Source organism: Salvia hispanica, chromosome 3, assembly GCF_029641045.1.
Source record: "Salvia hispanica isolate PSC_SH4W2 chromosome 3, Shi_PSC_v1, whole genome shotgun sequence".
Lineage (NCBI taxonomy): Eukaryota > Viridiplantae > Streptophyta > Magnoliopsida > Lamiales > Lamiaceae > Salvia > Salvia hispanica.
The window spans coordinates 53410408-53427181 of record NC_142694.1 but is presented as its reverse complement, the minus strand read 5'-3'; the positions used below and the strand labels follow the sequence as shown (position 1 = coordinate 53427181).

General features: G+C 32.6%; 1 protein-coding gene across 2 annotated transcripts; it reads left to right on the top strand.

The window, feature by feature from the left end:
- Positions 1-11731: 11731 nt before the first annotated feature.
- On the top strand, positions 11732-13346 carry LOC125212280 (growth-regulating factor 8-like). 2 transcript variants are annotated; one of them, XM_048112397.2, is made up of 5 exons: positions 11732-11846; positions 11916-12044; positions 12169-12324; positions 12406-12655; positions 12772-13346. In XM_048112397.2, exons 1-5 carry the CDS (start codon positions 11750-11752, stop codon positions 13211-13213), a joined length of 1074 nt encoding a protein of 357 aa, XP_047968354.2. In that variant the 5' UTR covers positions 11732-11749; the 3' UTR covers positions 13214-13346. The 2 variants fall into 2 exon arrangements, with proteins under 2 accessions (XP_047968354.2, XP_088923854.1); XM_089067728.1 differs by having other exon boundaries at positions 12391-12655.
- The last annotated feature ends 3428 nt before the right edge of the window (positions 13347-16774 follow it).

The window sequence follows — 16774 nt, the reverse complement described above, 5'->3', positions numbered from 1 at the left end:
ATGGGATATGGTATTTATAGTAGAAAAAATGAAATAAAAAAAATAGTTAAAAAAACAAAAAAAAATTAGGGAGGGCCGTCGATAGGCCCTTGCTCCACAATGGAGGGCCGATCGACGAGCCCTCATCGACGGCCAAGGCCGATACATCGGCCCATTTGGAGAGAGGGGGAGCCGCCGGAAGGCCCTTCCGCCGCAATGGTGGGACTATGGAGGCCGATGGGGAAGGCCCTTCCATCGGCCCTCCATTGTGAATGCTCTAAAAAATAAAAATTACATAATTAAAATCCTAAAAAATAAAAATAAATAATTAAAGACTAAAAATACACCCGTGGAAGACTAGTCATCTATCCCCAATGTTCTCTTGAGACCCCGTATCATTGCCACATGTGTTGCAAGTTAGTCGGGAGTCATGTTAGACCTATCGGTCGTATTGAGTTGACCCAAGAGGGTCCACAACGAGTTGGTCGAGGGTTGAGTTGGCACAAAGGGAGCGGGGCGGGGACGGATGGAGTCGGGGCGCGACGGCGGTTGGCCGTCGCCTTCTTCCTTCCTTGCGGCCGGCGGGAACTGTTCGGGCCAACGTCAGGGCTACCCAAGTTAGTTCCGGAAAGCTGGGTAGCCACATCATAGGAGGCTCCGTCGGATAGGGCTACCGACTTCGACCGTTTGCTGGAGGAGCTGGAGGAGGATGCTACTACGCCACCCCTATACTTCGTATGTTGGCGCCCCTTCTGCCAACAACTGAGGTACTTGAACGGTTTCAACTCCAAGCTTTGGTAGGTCGCCAAGGCGGCACTGATGATGTCGAGGTCGCTCTTGCCGCTCTCCGCCGCCCGCTCTTCCTGTTGGTAATACCCCTGGAACTTACCGATTGCCTTGTTGGCTTTGAAGATGCAATTGCGCACCATACTATCATTGCGAAAGATGGTTCCCCCGGTCGGGTTTCATTGTAAAGACGAGTGATGCGCCACCAATACATTTCCACGGTTTGGTTCGTGCCAACATCCGGATCTTTGGAGACTGTCAAGTAGGCTTTGAACATCTGGATCATCTCATCTGGAGTATACGGGTGCGGGTACCACGAGTAGGAGGAGTAGGAGTAGAGCTGCCGCTCCTTCCCGAGCCGGATTCGGGTGCCCACCCGTATCGCCCATCGGCGGCATCTTGGGCGTCCACCGGGTAAGGCCGGTAACCACCCGGAACTTGTGAACCTTCGGCTTGAGGAGGGGCCGAAAATTGCGTTTTCCGGACTAAGGAATGGCTCAGAGCCGAACCAATCGTGGTTCCAACCGCGGGAGGAAATAGATGAAAAAAGATGAGAGAATAGATGAGAAAATAGATGGAGAATTTAGATGATAGAATAGATGAGAATTGTGTAGTGTTATGAGAATTTTTTTGTGTGAAGTGGGAGTATTTATAGATGAAAATGTGAATTTTGGAAAAAAAAATTGAAAAATAATTTTAAAATGTGTATAAAACGGTAATAATTTATCGGCAAGTGGGAAAATATTTTTTTTATTTAAAAATATTTTTTTAATTAATTTCGAATTTTAAAAAAAAATAATCAATTTGCCAACGGCTATGCCATTTTTTTAAAAAAAATTATCTCCAATATAAAGGAGGAAATTACAAATAAACTCCTAAGAAATGAGGAAATTACAATTGATGTCAAGAGGGCTCGAACTCGGCACCTCATACATTGATGTCTAAGCTCCTTGCTGCTAGGTTAAAGACTCTGGACATCAACAGCTATGTCGTTGGTCAATCAGAAGCTGCCACGTATGACTTCTCAACGGCACGGACATGCTCTTATTTAAGAGCAGTGGCGTACCGCTGTCATGGACTGACGGCATGCATTGGCGGACGGCGGGGTCGGGGTCCATGCCACTGGCACGGACGGACAACATCCTGATGCGGATGCTCTAAGCCAGTAATGTCAAATGTTGTAAATATACCTTTTCGGATACATCTCATCACTTATCTTCCTCAAATTCGAGTCCTTCCATAACGCGATCTTTAAATTTAAATTTAAATTCATTTATTCATAAAAAAAAATAGGAGTAATAAATAATGGTTCTACACACAAGTTGCCACAGATATATATGAATCTGAGGCTAATAAACATTTGTGCAAAATCGCTTGCTTTATACGATCCATTTATGCTTGGAATTTACACGTTCCTCTTTTATTTTTTTTATGTGAATTTACACGTTCCTCTCAACAACTAATGTGACATTTTGGGTTTGGGACTAAACAAGAACAATTTAATAACTTGTTAAGTGGAAAGGCTATTAAATTGGGCCTTGTATCGAAACTGCATTAATTGGGCTTACTTAAATTGGGGCCATTTATTTTAGAACAAAACTTGCATGCGCTATTAGAAAATATTCCATAGTCCTGGCATATCTAGTTGGCAATATGATTTGATAGGACCAACTAATAGTTTTTTAACAAGTGTTATCAATAAACTATATGTATGGAAACTAAATACACTTAATATATGGAAGATTTCATCATTTTATTGGCCCTTATTTCATGTATTTGATATTTTTATGCATAAATATTTTATTTCTCATTTTAAAAACACTATTTTATTTCATAATTTTAGTCGGCTGTCGCCCATCATGCGGAGTTTGAAACTAATTACAGCATTAAAACACTATGACATTAATCAACGATGTTGATTGTCAATTGACACTAACTATATTATCAACTACCAGCATCTTTAAGGAGAGAATGTATATAAAAAAAAGTATATTATGTATTTACCTTCTTAAAAAGTGAAATATACCCTTCTAAAAAGTAACACATTTCAATGGAAAAAGATATATAGAAGGATAAATTATTTTTTAAAAATAAAATAATAGTATAAAATGCATTAATAAATATGAAGTGTAATACCTTTTCAAATACATTTTCCCTTAGAGAAGGGTTTTTCATGAAAAGAAGGCAAATATGATAGTTATAAGATTTTACCTCTCCATTGATGGGGAGGTAAAGATACCTTTTCAAAATGGGAAAAGGTATAATACATTCTCAAATACCTTTTCCATTGGAGAATGATTTTTCATGAAAAGAAAGGTAAATATGGTAGTTATATTAGTTAACTTCTCTATTTACCTCTTCCTTTGGAGATGCTCTAATGTTCGTTTATGTTGCTAACATGATAGTGATTGGTGCACCACAATCGTAAAATTATGAAATTCGCACCATACAATCACACCTCTCAGTAATTTATTTGTTATATTTTTTAATTTCATTGTTATTAGGATTAAAATAGGGTTTTAATTTGTAATCAATAATTAGGATTAATGACGTGCAATATATAATTGGGCATGATAGTTTTCAAATAACATTTATAATTCATATCTATTCTTTGTCATCGATAAACGGAGCGTATAATTCATAATTAGGGCTTTATATAATTAAAAGAGTTTAGTTTTCCATAATTTGGTATTATAATTAATTTGATTATGCCTAATTCTAGTTATTGCATGATAAACGAAACACATACTTAAAGTATCCATATTATTGTACTCCATTGTGTATAGTTTCATTTCAATAAATCCTTTACATATATACTCCCTCCGTACCAAGAAAAATGATTCATTCCTTAGAGAGTAAAGTAAAAGAGAAAAAATAAAGTAGAAAAAAATATCTTTTTAATTTTAATAATGAGTCATTTTAATTAGGACAAACCAAAAAGGAAAGTAAGTCATCTTAAGTGGAACGAAATGAGTATATCATATATGTAGTCTTTATTTAAATAATTTAGATGTCATTACTATTTTTGTTTAAATTTAATTAGACAAAATTACCCCTACAAAAGTTCACTAATTACCATAATAAGTATCATCGTATAAGTTAAGAGAGCTTTACACATAACCCAGGGGATTTGCGTGCCGCATGCTAATTGCTGATTTGTTTCTTCCTATTAATGCCAACACAGTTTTTTACGCTCCCATTGTCCCACTACAAGTCATAGTCATGTGTTTCTATTCGAACGTTGTTTTGCAATTATGATAGTAACAAATAGTTAGTGTAAAAGAGAAAGTAAAGTAAGCAGAGAATAAAGTAAAGTAAGCAGAGAATAATGTATATACGATTCTCTTCTATATTATTATTTCTTACTTTACTTTCTCTCTACTTGAATTATTTATTATCATTTTTGCAAAATAACGGCCAAAAATTAACGTTCTCACTTGAAGTGAAACAGAAGGAGTAGCTGTTTATTTTCACAAACACATTTTCTAATAGCTGCTAATTAATACAAACACATTTTTTGGTCGCTGCTAAACGATGTAGCCGTTTGGTATAAATGCAAATGTACAGTGGCTTTTACATTGGGGGAAGTTAGGTGATGGAGTAGTACTCCATTTGGATTTAATTGGCTCTGAATTTCGATTATGTTAAATAAACTCAATGCGGGCCTATCTCAATCAAGAAATAACATGGGCTTGTTATCAATTTATTTTGCAAATTAAACGACGGACAGAACCAAGATAAATACTTATTCCCATTTCTTAAACATAAAGAATTTGGAAACGCGCGCGATTAGTTTTAGCGTGAAATTATAATACGGGAGAGATACAAAGAAATAGTGATTTAGAGACGTAATATCTCCATGACATAATATCCTTATGTCTCTATGTCATAATTATATTTTATATGTGGACAAATATAACCAAACGCTATTTTTTAATAAAATCAATTAGCATGATCATTAGGGGGTGATCTAATTTCTATAATAAAGACTAATAAAGCTAAGGTTCAAACTAGAGTACTAATATTATAAAATACTTAAAATTAAAACAATAACTCCAATTAGTATTATATTTATTTTGACTAAGGTTCGAACAATAGTTTTCCAGAAATTAAAATTTTGAATAAATTAAATTTTCAAAATTGAATAATTTAGAATAGTAAGTAAGATATAAAAGAACCTACACCAATTAGTATTAATATAGTATATATATTTTCTTAATTTTATTTCATGATATAGTGAATTGAGCTAATAACTCAATTATTTATAATGCAAAAGAAAAAATACCTTGTAATTATTTATTTGATCGAAGTTCGATTGCAATATTCTAAAAATAAAAAATTTAAATAAATTAAAATTTTGGAAAGGAAAGAAGTAGTATAATAAAAATTACAAAATTCTTAAAACAAAAACTATAAAGTCAATTATTATTATTGTTATTATTATTTTTTTATTAATTTTTTTATTAAATTTTAATTTATTTAATGATATACTCAATGGAGCTTAAAACTCTAATATTTTATATAAGAAAAAAGAAGAAAATAATATAGGTATTAAATAGATTAGTTAGAAACATAAAGTATGATTTTGTTATCAAGGTTCAACTATAACATTCGAAACAATAAGAATTTAAAGAAATTGAATTATGGAAGTAACGAATTTAAATAAAAATTATTAATTTTTTGCAATCCAAATTGTTACTTAACTTGTACTGATGTATCAAATTTTAATTTATTTCATAATATAGTTAATTAGCTAAGAACTCTACGTCTCTACCATATATTGCTTTTAGAGTAAAGGTAAAAAGTGGTCATAAACATATGACCGAAATATGAATTTACTAAAAAATATTCAATTTTTGAAAATTAGGTCCTAAACAGATGAAATTGTCGTCAGATTGGTTTTTTTTTTTACGGTTCCGTAAAAAAAAACTGACGATCAACGCCCAATTAGTGATATTTTGACTAAATAATAAATATAAAATTTATAATTATAAATTTATTTTGAAAGTAAAAAGTTAAAATAAAAAATATGCAATTCATAAAAATATTAAATATAAAATTTATAATTACAGATTTAACTATCAAAATGGCTTGTAACTAATTTTTTTTTATCGAGGTTCAATTATTTTTTTAATGTTAAAAATCATAAATTTAATTGTCAAATGACGTGTAACTAAAAGGAGATAATTAATGATAAAACAAATATGTTGAATCTTAATCATAAAAAGCAATTATATAAAATACTAATAAAGAACATAAAATTATAACGAGGGATATACTTAACAAACAAACCCAATATAGAAAACAATTGAGTTTAATAATCTTGACGTATAAAGACATTAAATCTTGAAAGAAATTAAAATGTTTAATATGCAACATTCAAATTTCTATAGATTAGTGTGGTAATAATGGATTGAATTTGTTTTCCAAAAATATAATCATAAAGGGTAAGAACGTCTAGTACGAAATGTATATTTAAAATAGTATATAGAAATAATAGAAATTGACATAATAGTCCCTGTTATGGTTTAGACATTATGTCTCCAAAACATTTTTCATAAAAAAAATATGAGTGGAGTATTACTCTGGATAATGGTCAATTAATTAGGGGTGCTTAAACGGTTCTCCAGTTCTCGGTTAACCGGAATCGGAACCGGAACCGACCGGTTAATTGAGGAACCGAAACCGGAAAAATCGGTTCCGGTTCCGGTACCGGTTCCAACATTTTAAATAAAACCGGTTCCGGTTCCGAACCGGAACCAACCGGTTCCTAACCGGGAACCGGATTATAATTCAATTTTATTTTTTTATAATTTAATATACTAATAAATCTAATTTAATTGAAGTTTGTTTTTAATTTTCAAAAGAACTTATACAAATACAATATCATTACATATTATAGAAATTTAACTTTATAACAAATTTATGTAATAATTCATTTAACATACGATTTTAACTTGTTTGTGAATAATTTATTAACTGTTCCGTTATAAACCAAAAAGTCACAACAAGATCAATTAGTATTGGAAATTCTATTGTATACATGTTTAGCCAAAAAAAAAGGGAAAATGGAATTCAATTTTAAAACTCATTTTTAAAAGAAATTGCTAAAGTTTAGAACTCCTATTTTTGTATTAAAAAATTACTAACATAAACTAGTCCGACCTACTACACTTGGCATTACTCTTATCCATATATGAATATTATTGTATTGTTGGTTTTTATTTTTTGTGTATTTGTTTGAATTTTTAGGGAGTATTTATTATATTTCTAGATGTTGAATTATTATTTTTTTAGTATGTGAACTATTTTAAATTATAAATAAATTCGGATTAAAATTACACATCGGTTCCGGTTCGGAACCGGAATCGGCCGGTTCTTACCCGGCCGGTTCCAAACCGGAACCGATCGATTCCGGTTCCGGTTCCGGTTCTAGGATTTATGAAAATTTAAAACCGGTTAACCGGTCAATCGGTTCGGTTAGAACCGGAACCGGCCGAATAAGCAGGCCTACAATTAATCATCTATTAATCATAATTTTTTAGTATGCACGATTAGTTTTAATGTGAAATTTATAATATGGGAGAGATATAAGAAAAATATGAGTTAAGTTGGATAATGGTCAATTAATCATCTATTAATCATAATTTTTTTTACTAAAAATAGAAGTAAATTAATGCACAATTAGTTTTAACGTGAAATTTATAATATGGGAGAGATATGAAGAAAATATGAGTGCAGTATTACTCTGTAAAATGGTCAATTAATCATCTATTACACAGATTTTTTTTTACTACAAATAGAAGTAAATTAAATTTAGAAAATAAATAAAAATGTCTACTTTTATTGGAGCAAACAAAACATGTTAACAAGATGTGCCCAGTGGAAGCATACGATTTTAGCCTCGTATGAGGATGAAAGTCGGATGGTATAGTATTCCGGATATGATGGTGTGCCTAGGGGTGGGGAATTATACCTAAATACCGAAATATCGGATAAGAAAATATCGATTTTTCGGTATACCATAGTTTTCGGTACGGTATGAAACAATGCCGAATCTTACGGTACGATAACGGTATTAGATTTCCTATATCGCTGTATATCGGCATACCGAAGATTCGGTATATACCGACGCTTCAGTATACCGTTGATTATTAAATATATAAATATATAAATATATATATATATATATATATATATATATATATATATATATATATATATATATACCGTACATATATATAATATTCATGTTATATTTATAGGATTATTATATAAAACTCTTATATTTACAGCAGATTGGATCCTACATTTTAGTCTCATCTACAAGTAATGTCATTTGTCAAAGTCACCAACGAGGTTCCAAGAAATGAAGATAATACTGCTCATTATTTTATAATTTGTTTTTGATTTGGTTGTCAAAGTTTTATAAATTTGAATAATAGAATGATTGTATGGAGTTTAATAGTTGTATATTTTTTGAAGTAGTTGAACAATAGAATTGTATTTTTTAATATCTTATGTATAATATATTATTTTTCCGGTATAACATGTGTAACGGTATGTCTTACTGAAGTTCGGTATACCGGAAACACAGTATGATAACGGTATAAAAAACTACAATACTGAATATCTGGTATACCGAACTCCGGTATACCAAAAAATTCGGTATGGTATCGGTATGATAATTTGTCATACCGTAACTTTCGATACGATATGACACTAAAAGTACAGTATACCATACCGAACCACCCCTAGTTGTGCCTCCTTATCCCTTTTAATTTTTAATTTGGATTCATAATATTTTGTATTTTCAGTGTTACAATGCCCGTGTTTAAAGTTATTAATTGTTAAAAGAATATATATTCAAAAAGTTATTTGTGTTTAAAAGCTACTAGTACTACATTAAAGTGGAAAACGTACCAATTATTTAATAAAAAATGTACTAACACAGGACAAATGCTTATTTTATTTTTATTAAGATTTATTCAAATTTCATTGGTCAACTATATTATACTGTACCATATTAATTGATGATCTTATCCTAACAATTTGTCAACAACAATGCCATATGTAATAACATTAAAAATGGAATTGAATAATCAATGCTTTCGATAATACTTGAACTGAGCCAAATAAAGATGAAATGAAAACAAAAATTTGCTGGTGAAATGAAATTGAAATTGTGTGAAAGCATTACATTTTAGTGATTAAAATAAAACTTATTGTTTAAAATCCAAAAAATATCTTAAAGAGATGAAACAATCTACTAAAATATAGGGGGAAGTGGGAAATGGTGGCATTAGCACAATGTAGATCCAACAACATTCAGCAAAAGGAGAGAGGGTCATAAATGAAAGGTGTACATTTCTGGGAAAGGGAAGAGACAGAGAGGGGGTAGGGAATTTAAAGCAACGGTCCCCCTCTTCCTACGCCCGCCACGTCATCACATAGTTCAGAATAGCAAACGGCGCGCACGATAGAAAGCGACGCCCGTTGACGGAGACCGTCACATACATCCAACAAAATATCACGAGAGACAAAACCATGGGGGTAAAAAGAAGTTCATTTACAGCTGTCCAACAATGAGTTTTTACTATTAATGAAAAGTACCTAAAGTCAAAGTAAGACTTTTTTGTTCTTTCCGTTTTATAATTATTCACCTACCTTCTTTCAGACTTATAGCCCTTGCTGCTTTACACCGTTGACTAGAATACTCTTATATTTTCCTCTAGATGGAGTAATCCTTATTTACTTCCCTTCCCCTTTCGTCCACGATGCAAGACTAAATTTGATTGAACATAAATTTTAAGAAATAAAGAAGATAGTAAGTGCGAAAATATTAATAAAAAAGAAGGTCTTACTTTTATATATTAATTTTATAATAAAATGTGAGAGAAATAAACTCAATAGAATAGGGAATCTATTAAAAAAATTGTACAAAAACAAATGAGACATTAAATAATTGACGCCAAAAATAATAAAATGAGACATTCATTTGTGAATAAAAAGAGTAATTAAATATTTTCATTTTTTCTTCAACCAAGTCACGTCTCGTGTTAGCTGGAAAAAATATTAAAATATAGGCAACTTTGCATAAGATGACATTTTAGACATGTTTGTTTGGAGAAAATGTTGGATATTGTTAGAGATATACTATAATGGTTTCATTTATCTTTGCATATTTTATTAGGTAACTAAAGAGAAAATAAAATAAAAGAGATTAAAAAAAAAAAAGGTAAGATAGAATACCAAAAAAGAAATCATTCATTTAACTTAAACGTCCAAGAATAAATGTACGAATCACTTAAAGATGATGGACAGACAGGGAAACTATAACATAAAATTTGATTCATATTTCAAAATTTACTACTCCCTTCGTCCCGCTTTAGTAGTCTCATTGATTTTTCTGCCCTCTTTTTGTAAAAATGATAAAAAATAGTTAAAGTAGAGAAATGGTAAAGTAAGAGAGACAATAATGTAGATAAGACTCTTCTCTATATTATTCTCTCTTTTAATTTACCATTTCTCCTCTTTAATTATTTTTTTATTATTTTTCTAAAAAGAGGGCAGAAAAGTCAATGAAACTGCTAAAGTGGGACGTAGGGAGTAGCATTTAATAAGTAAGGATTATCAATTAGGAACTTAATAATAAAATAATACTCCTAATAAAGATATAATAAGCAAGAATATTGAAATTGTAAGAAAAATTATTGTTATTTTTTAGAAAAAAAATCCCTTTTATACAAAAAGAAAATATTTTCACTCGCCTAATTCATAAAAAACATCTATAACGACACTCTTATTATTTTAAAAAATATTTTCACTTCCACTTCCTCTGATCATTATAAAAATGCATAAATTATTTTCGTTTTCCTATTTTTGTAAAGGTTTAAGGTTTAGGTGTATTACTTATAAAAGTCTATCAAATGTTGGGTATATCAATGTGTATAAATTATAAATTGTGATTGTTTCTCTTTTGATTAAATATATTTATAATTGGAGACCCATATAATAATATTGTTTCATATTTCAAATAAATACTGCATACTTTGATATAAATAGAATGGACCGTGCATAGCACGGGTGTGATACTAGTAAAGATATAATAAGCAAGAATATTGAAATTGTAAGAAAAATTAGGAAATAAAGAATCATTTCTTGCATTACTTTTCTTATTCTCAAAAGTACTACTTTCCTTTATGATAAAAAAAATCAACCAAACACACAAAATTTTTAAAAAATAAATCATACCAATACTTTCACGTAACAAAATTTTGTCAAACAAACATATCCTATGATTACAAATATTCATATTTTGTTCATGAATATTGAATCATTGTGTTTCATTTGCATTAGGCAATCCGCACTGTGGATTAAAAAATTAGATTCATTCTTGTCCCAGCAAGATAAGATGTGAGGGAGATGCGTTACGAGCTTCTTCTCCAGCAGGTGTTGTGCAGCAAAGGGGAGTGAAACGAGACAACTTGCCACGCATAAATTTAAGAGTATATCAATCAAATAGCCTAAAATTTAAAAATAAATTAAAATTAAATGAGAATTAAGTATCCTAATCTAGTGTGCATATTAAGCTAAGTACCTTTACGAAGAGCCATAGAAAAAAGATCCGTTTTGGGTTGATGTATAATAATGTCAATTAAAGGACATTGGATCGTATAACAGTTATAAAAGCAAATAAAAACGATAGTCCTAAAGCATATGATAAAAAATGTTGTATGATGTGAATGAGATGATATAGAAGTGGGGCCGGCGCAATATGGGAGGAATGTGCAATGTAACGGGGAGGATGTTGGAATCATAGGAAGGAAAATGCCAAAACCACAACACAAATTCCCAAATGGCGGCACCCTAATCACCCAAATCATCAATATCTCTCCCCCTCCACATATTTCATATCATTCCACCACATGCCCCCTTCCCTTTCTCCCTTATTTCTTCTTCTCACTTCTATCGCTTTTTATTAATGAGGAATGGAGACGACAGAAAATCATTCCCATCTTCTCCACCCTTAGATTGTGAAGTTGGTTTGGGTCTGAAGATGCAGCTGCCCCCCTATTCCTGTAAGATTTCTTCCCCTTTCCGCTTCTCATAGATTTTTTCTGCTAATGTTACCCGCTGTGACGACGCAGGTGACACCGGTGGTGGTGGTGTTGGGCAGTTTCTCAACGGCTCTAGCAACCCGCCGCATTTCTATGACCTCTCTAATGGCGCGCTTCTCCAAAGGTCTCTCGACAACGCTGCTGCTTCCAGAGCTTACGGTCTCTCTCTCTCTCTCTGGAATTTCATTTGTTCCTTTTTTTTTGGTTTTCTTGAGTGGGAAAAGAAATGATCTTTACTCTTTTGTGTTGTGTAAAGTGTAATAATGATTTTGATTATTGGCAGGAGGAGGCATGATGCCTGTGTGTGGAAAGGCCCTTTTCACGAGCGCACAGCTTCAAGAATTGGAGAGGCAGAAAATGATACACAAGTACATAATGGCCTCCATCCCTGTTCCCCCTCAGCTCCTCTTATCCTCCTCAACTCCCTCCCAATGCAACAGTAATTACAATCTTTCTCTTTCTCTGCATATATATGTGTTTGTATGAATTGAATTAGAATTAATAGGTAGTGCATGTGTAGCATCATCGGGTGGTGGTGTGGAATTGAGGTATTCAACAAACGGGTCGGATCCAGAGCCATGGAGGTGCAAGAGGACAGATGGGAAGAAATGGAGGTGCTCAAGAGACGTGGCGCCCGAACAAAAGTACTGCGAGCGCCACGCCCACAAAAACCGGCCCCGTTCAAGAAAGCATGTGGAAATCTCACCCCACAAACCCTCTGCTCTGCCATCTCCAAGATCCACTTCTCAATTCCCATATGACCAGTCCAGGTCGCTCTCAACTCTCACCTCTCCAATTTAATCAATCACCCCACCACGTGTGTTTCAAATCTTCCAAGTTTTGTTAGTATGCACATTAATATACAAGTATTTGACATGTTGTGCAGATGCATCGAGTGGTTAATGAGAGGTGGCAACAGCGACCCGTCAAAGCAGCAGCAATGGGAGTATAATAAGAATGACAACAACAACAACAACAACGCGTCTGTCTATCGCCCGCAATTTTCCGATGAGAGCGCCACGGCTCAGACGACGAGGCTGTTCATCGACGCAATCAGCAGCAATAAGGAGGAGGCAATCAGCCGCAATCAGCCGCCGTCGCTGAGCCTGTCGATGTGCAATGAAAAGGGGGATTTAGGGATTGGAATGATGGTGAAGAATCAGTGGGCGTGGATGAATTCGGGTGGGCCGCTGGGAGAGGCGCTGTGCCTTGGAAACGCTAGTACGACTTCCAATTTGACATCTCCTCGTAGTTATGGGTATAGCAACAACAGCAATACTAATAGCAGCAGCGAAGATGGCAGCCATGCACTCAATTTCATTGGCTGAGCCAAAGTCAAGGACGAAGTTGAGGCAAGAACGTAAATGGCCTCTGATTTTGCTTTTTTGCTTCTGTCTTCTTCATTAAAGCTCATTTACTTTTCATAACTGCTACTCCATCGTTTAATTCTTCTTTTCTCTACCTCTACTTTCTCACCTAATCTTTTTAATTACTCCATCTTTTATTATTCTAACATGCCTAAATTCTAAACAAGGATCGGATAGGGAGATATGATTGTAACTTGTTTAATTAATTATTTCTATATTCATTTGTTTCCAAATTGGTAGACATGTTAAGTTACGACGAGACAAAGAAAAATACTAAGTACTAATGCTACGTGGTGTGAGATTGGTATCGTGTCATGTTATGTGGAGGTCAGATGAAAAGGATAAATATATCCTGAGATTGGTGTCATGTCATGTTATGTGGAGTAAAATCGGGAGAATAGGTAGGCCTTGTTAGCGGCACAGCATCAAGAATGGATTATTCCCCTCGCCAAAGACTTGATAGCCATTAGTTCCACATCGAAATAAGAAAGAGGGTCAACTCCAAAGAAAGGTACGAATTTGGGGCATTTTTGATATTATTATATCAGGAAGAAATCCATCTTGAAGCAAAGCTGCTTCTATATGCCTTTCGATTTCAAATGCCATTTGGGCTCTCCTATTTTATTGGTTTGGATTTATGGATAAGCGAGTTTCTACTCAACATTTGCATATTACTATTAATTAGTCCCATTCCACACCAATTCATTAAGAAACCTTCTCTTTATTGGGTTTGGATTATGGTTAAGCGAATTTTATTGGTTTGGATGATTCATGCCAGTTCAATTAGAACCTTTTCTCTTTACATGATTCAGTCATTCTGAAGCTATACCAAGAATCTGGCATCTGAAATTTAAAGATATAATCAGGTGATAAATTTGAATTTTTTTAAAACATCACGCATAGAATTGACATTTTTAAAAGATTGAGATATATTTGAAAAAACTGTAAAAGGTTGCCACAGAAACTATAACTTGGATAACTAATTAACGTATACATATGAGCTATTGCATTTTAATTTTATTTTTATGGGATCAACTGTTACATTTTTAATTAAGTTTCATTTATCTTTTCAATATCCATTTGTAGGTTCAAGTAAAAAATTTGCTCTACATTATTTGAGGAAATATAGTAGGAGTAAGACTAAGAAAGTTTGTGTATGTTTGAAACGTACAATTTTTCCTTAATAAAGAATAAAGAAATTCCGAGTTTACTACTTTATGGTTTTAAATTATGTGTAATTCAGGCCTTGTTGCCGAACCAAATTCAACAATGAATGATTTCTACTGTTTCATTTGTATAAAAGCCCATTATATTGAAGATATCATAAGCCCATGAAATATAAAATTTATGGAGCCCATTAATAATATACAGTAGTATACCACTTATTGTCACGATTTACTCAAGGGCCTTCTTTTCGAAATACTCTCTCACAAAAGAGAGTCTCGTTTTTCCATTTTAATCTGTTCATGAATAAGAGTTCCGATTCACTTTTTTCATAAATGGTAATAAGATCTCATAATCTTCTACTAACTCATTCCATTCACATTTCTATATATACTATAAGTGAGATCTCTATTCCACTAATTTTTTTTCACCTACTTTTCTTAACATTTCTTAAACCTATATGCCACAAAGAAATGATATTCTTAACTGCAGACAATAATTTTTATTTTATTCCAAAAGAAATTTAGTCGTATAGTATTGAAATGGGGCTAGGGCTGGGGAAAAATACCGAAAAAATTATATATCACTCGTATCGTATTGAAAAATATCGAAAAATTATCGAATTTTCGATATATCGTAATTTTCGATACGATACGGTATCATATCGTAAGTTTTCGATACGATAACGATATGAATTTCCTTATATCGCGATATATCGTTTTATATCGATATATATCGAAACATATTGAAATTCAATACATATTGAAGTTTAAAATTATAAATATATACAAATCCATTTAATTCATTCATATATTTAGAAAATATATATATGAAACCCTAATAAGAACACTATTTATTTTATTGTGTTGAAGTTTTATTAATTTTTGTGTTATTTTTTAGTTTTGAAATTATATTTTTCGATATACAGGTATACCTACGATAACGATATTTCGATATATCGTATCGATCTTACGATATATCGAAATATCGATACAATAACGATATTGATATTATCCATATCCAAAGTTCGATATATCGAAATCCGATATATCGAAACTTTCGATATGGATAATGATATGAAATTCTTTCATATCAATATTTTCGATACGAAACACGATACAACGTTTTCGATACGATATATCGTATCGACCCACCCCTAAATGGGGCTCAGTAAAATGTTAATGTAAAACTTTGTGTTTGTAATTAGCTTTCTTTATATATGCTATGCACATCTACGATCTATCCAGTGAATAAGTTATAAAGCCCATACCTTTATTAAGACAAAGTTTAGCCGATTTCTTTATACTCCCTCTGTCCCAAGATAAATGACTCACATTCATTTTTGAAACGTCCCAAGATAAGTGAGTCATTTCTTTTTTTGGTTTTCTCTCTTTAACTTTTTTTTCTCTATTTTATTAACTCTCTTACTTTATTCACTTTCCACTTTACTAACAAAATCCTATTTCCTTAAATCCCGTGTCGAAAAGTTTATGCTCACTTATCTTGAGACGGAGGGAGTAATATTTTAGCTGATGTCTACACTTTACTCACAAAATATTATATTAAATTTCGTGCCGAATTAGAAAGGCTGCGCTTAAAATAAGACTAAGAGAGTATATGTATAGATATATTTTCAATGTCTTTATTTTAGCACTCTCTCCATCCGGGCTAAGATAACATATTTATTAGCCGACACAAGATATTAGGAGTTATTGATTACCGTCAACACATTTATTAACCGGCATGAGATATTATGAGTTATTGGTAGACATTAATTAATTAATGGACATTTATATCTTCAGCGCGGGAAATAAATAATATAAATAACGGAAACCCGGATTACTTGTAATTTCGGATTTGGATGGGGAGTGCAATATTACTTCTGTAGTGGCTGCTCGTAATATTCCAATATAAGCTTGTATTAAATTGTGAGTTCAATTTAATTAGTAAAAAGCTAATTGGGGGAGCCCATATCCATAACCTTCCATAGATCCCTGACTGGGCCCAATATGAACTAAATATAAATAGGAGAATAAATAAGACAGAAATCACTTTTCCAAAAGATGAAAAATAGCGTCAACTCCATATATGAGAGAGGAACGATTTTTTCTATGAATTTCTCCTCCGTGAGATTTTCAGCTCCTCCTCCGTGAGGAATTTTCTGTCTTCTTTATTCGAGTCCTAGTATTTTAATAAGATCAGCCCACCCTGATATCGAGATACAGTTCGTAAAACCAGTTAGAAGATCCGTGGTCTAGTATTGAAGATCATCGTGGAGAAGGCGCAAGCAATCGTCGATTCTTTGAAGAATCAAAATCGGTAACCCGAAACCGTAGAAATCATGTTTAGGATTTATAT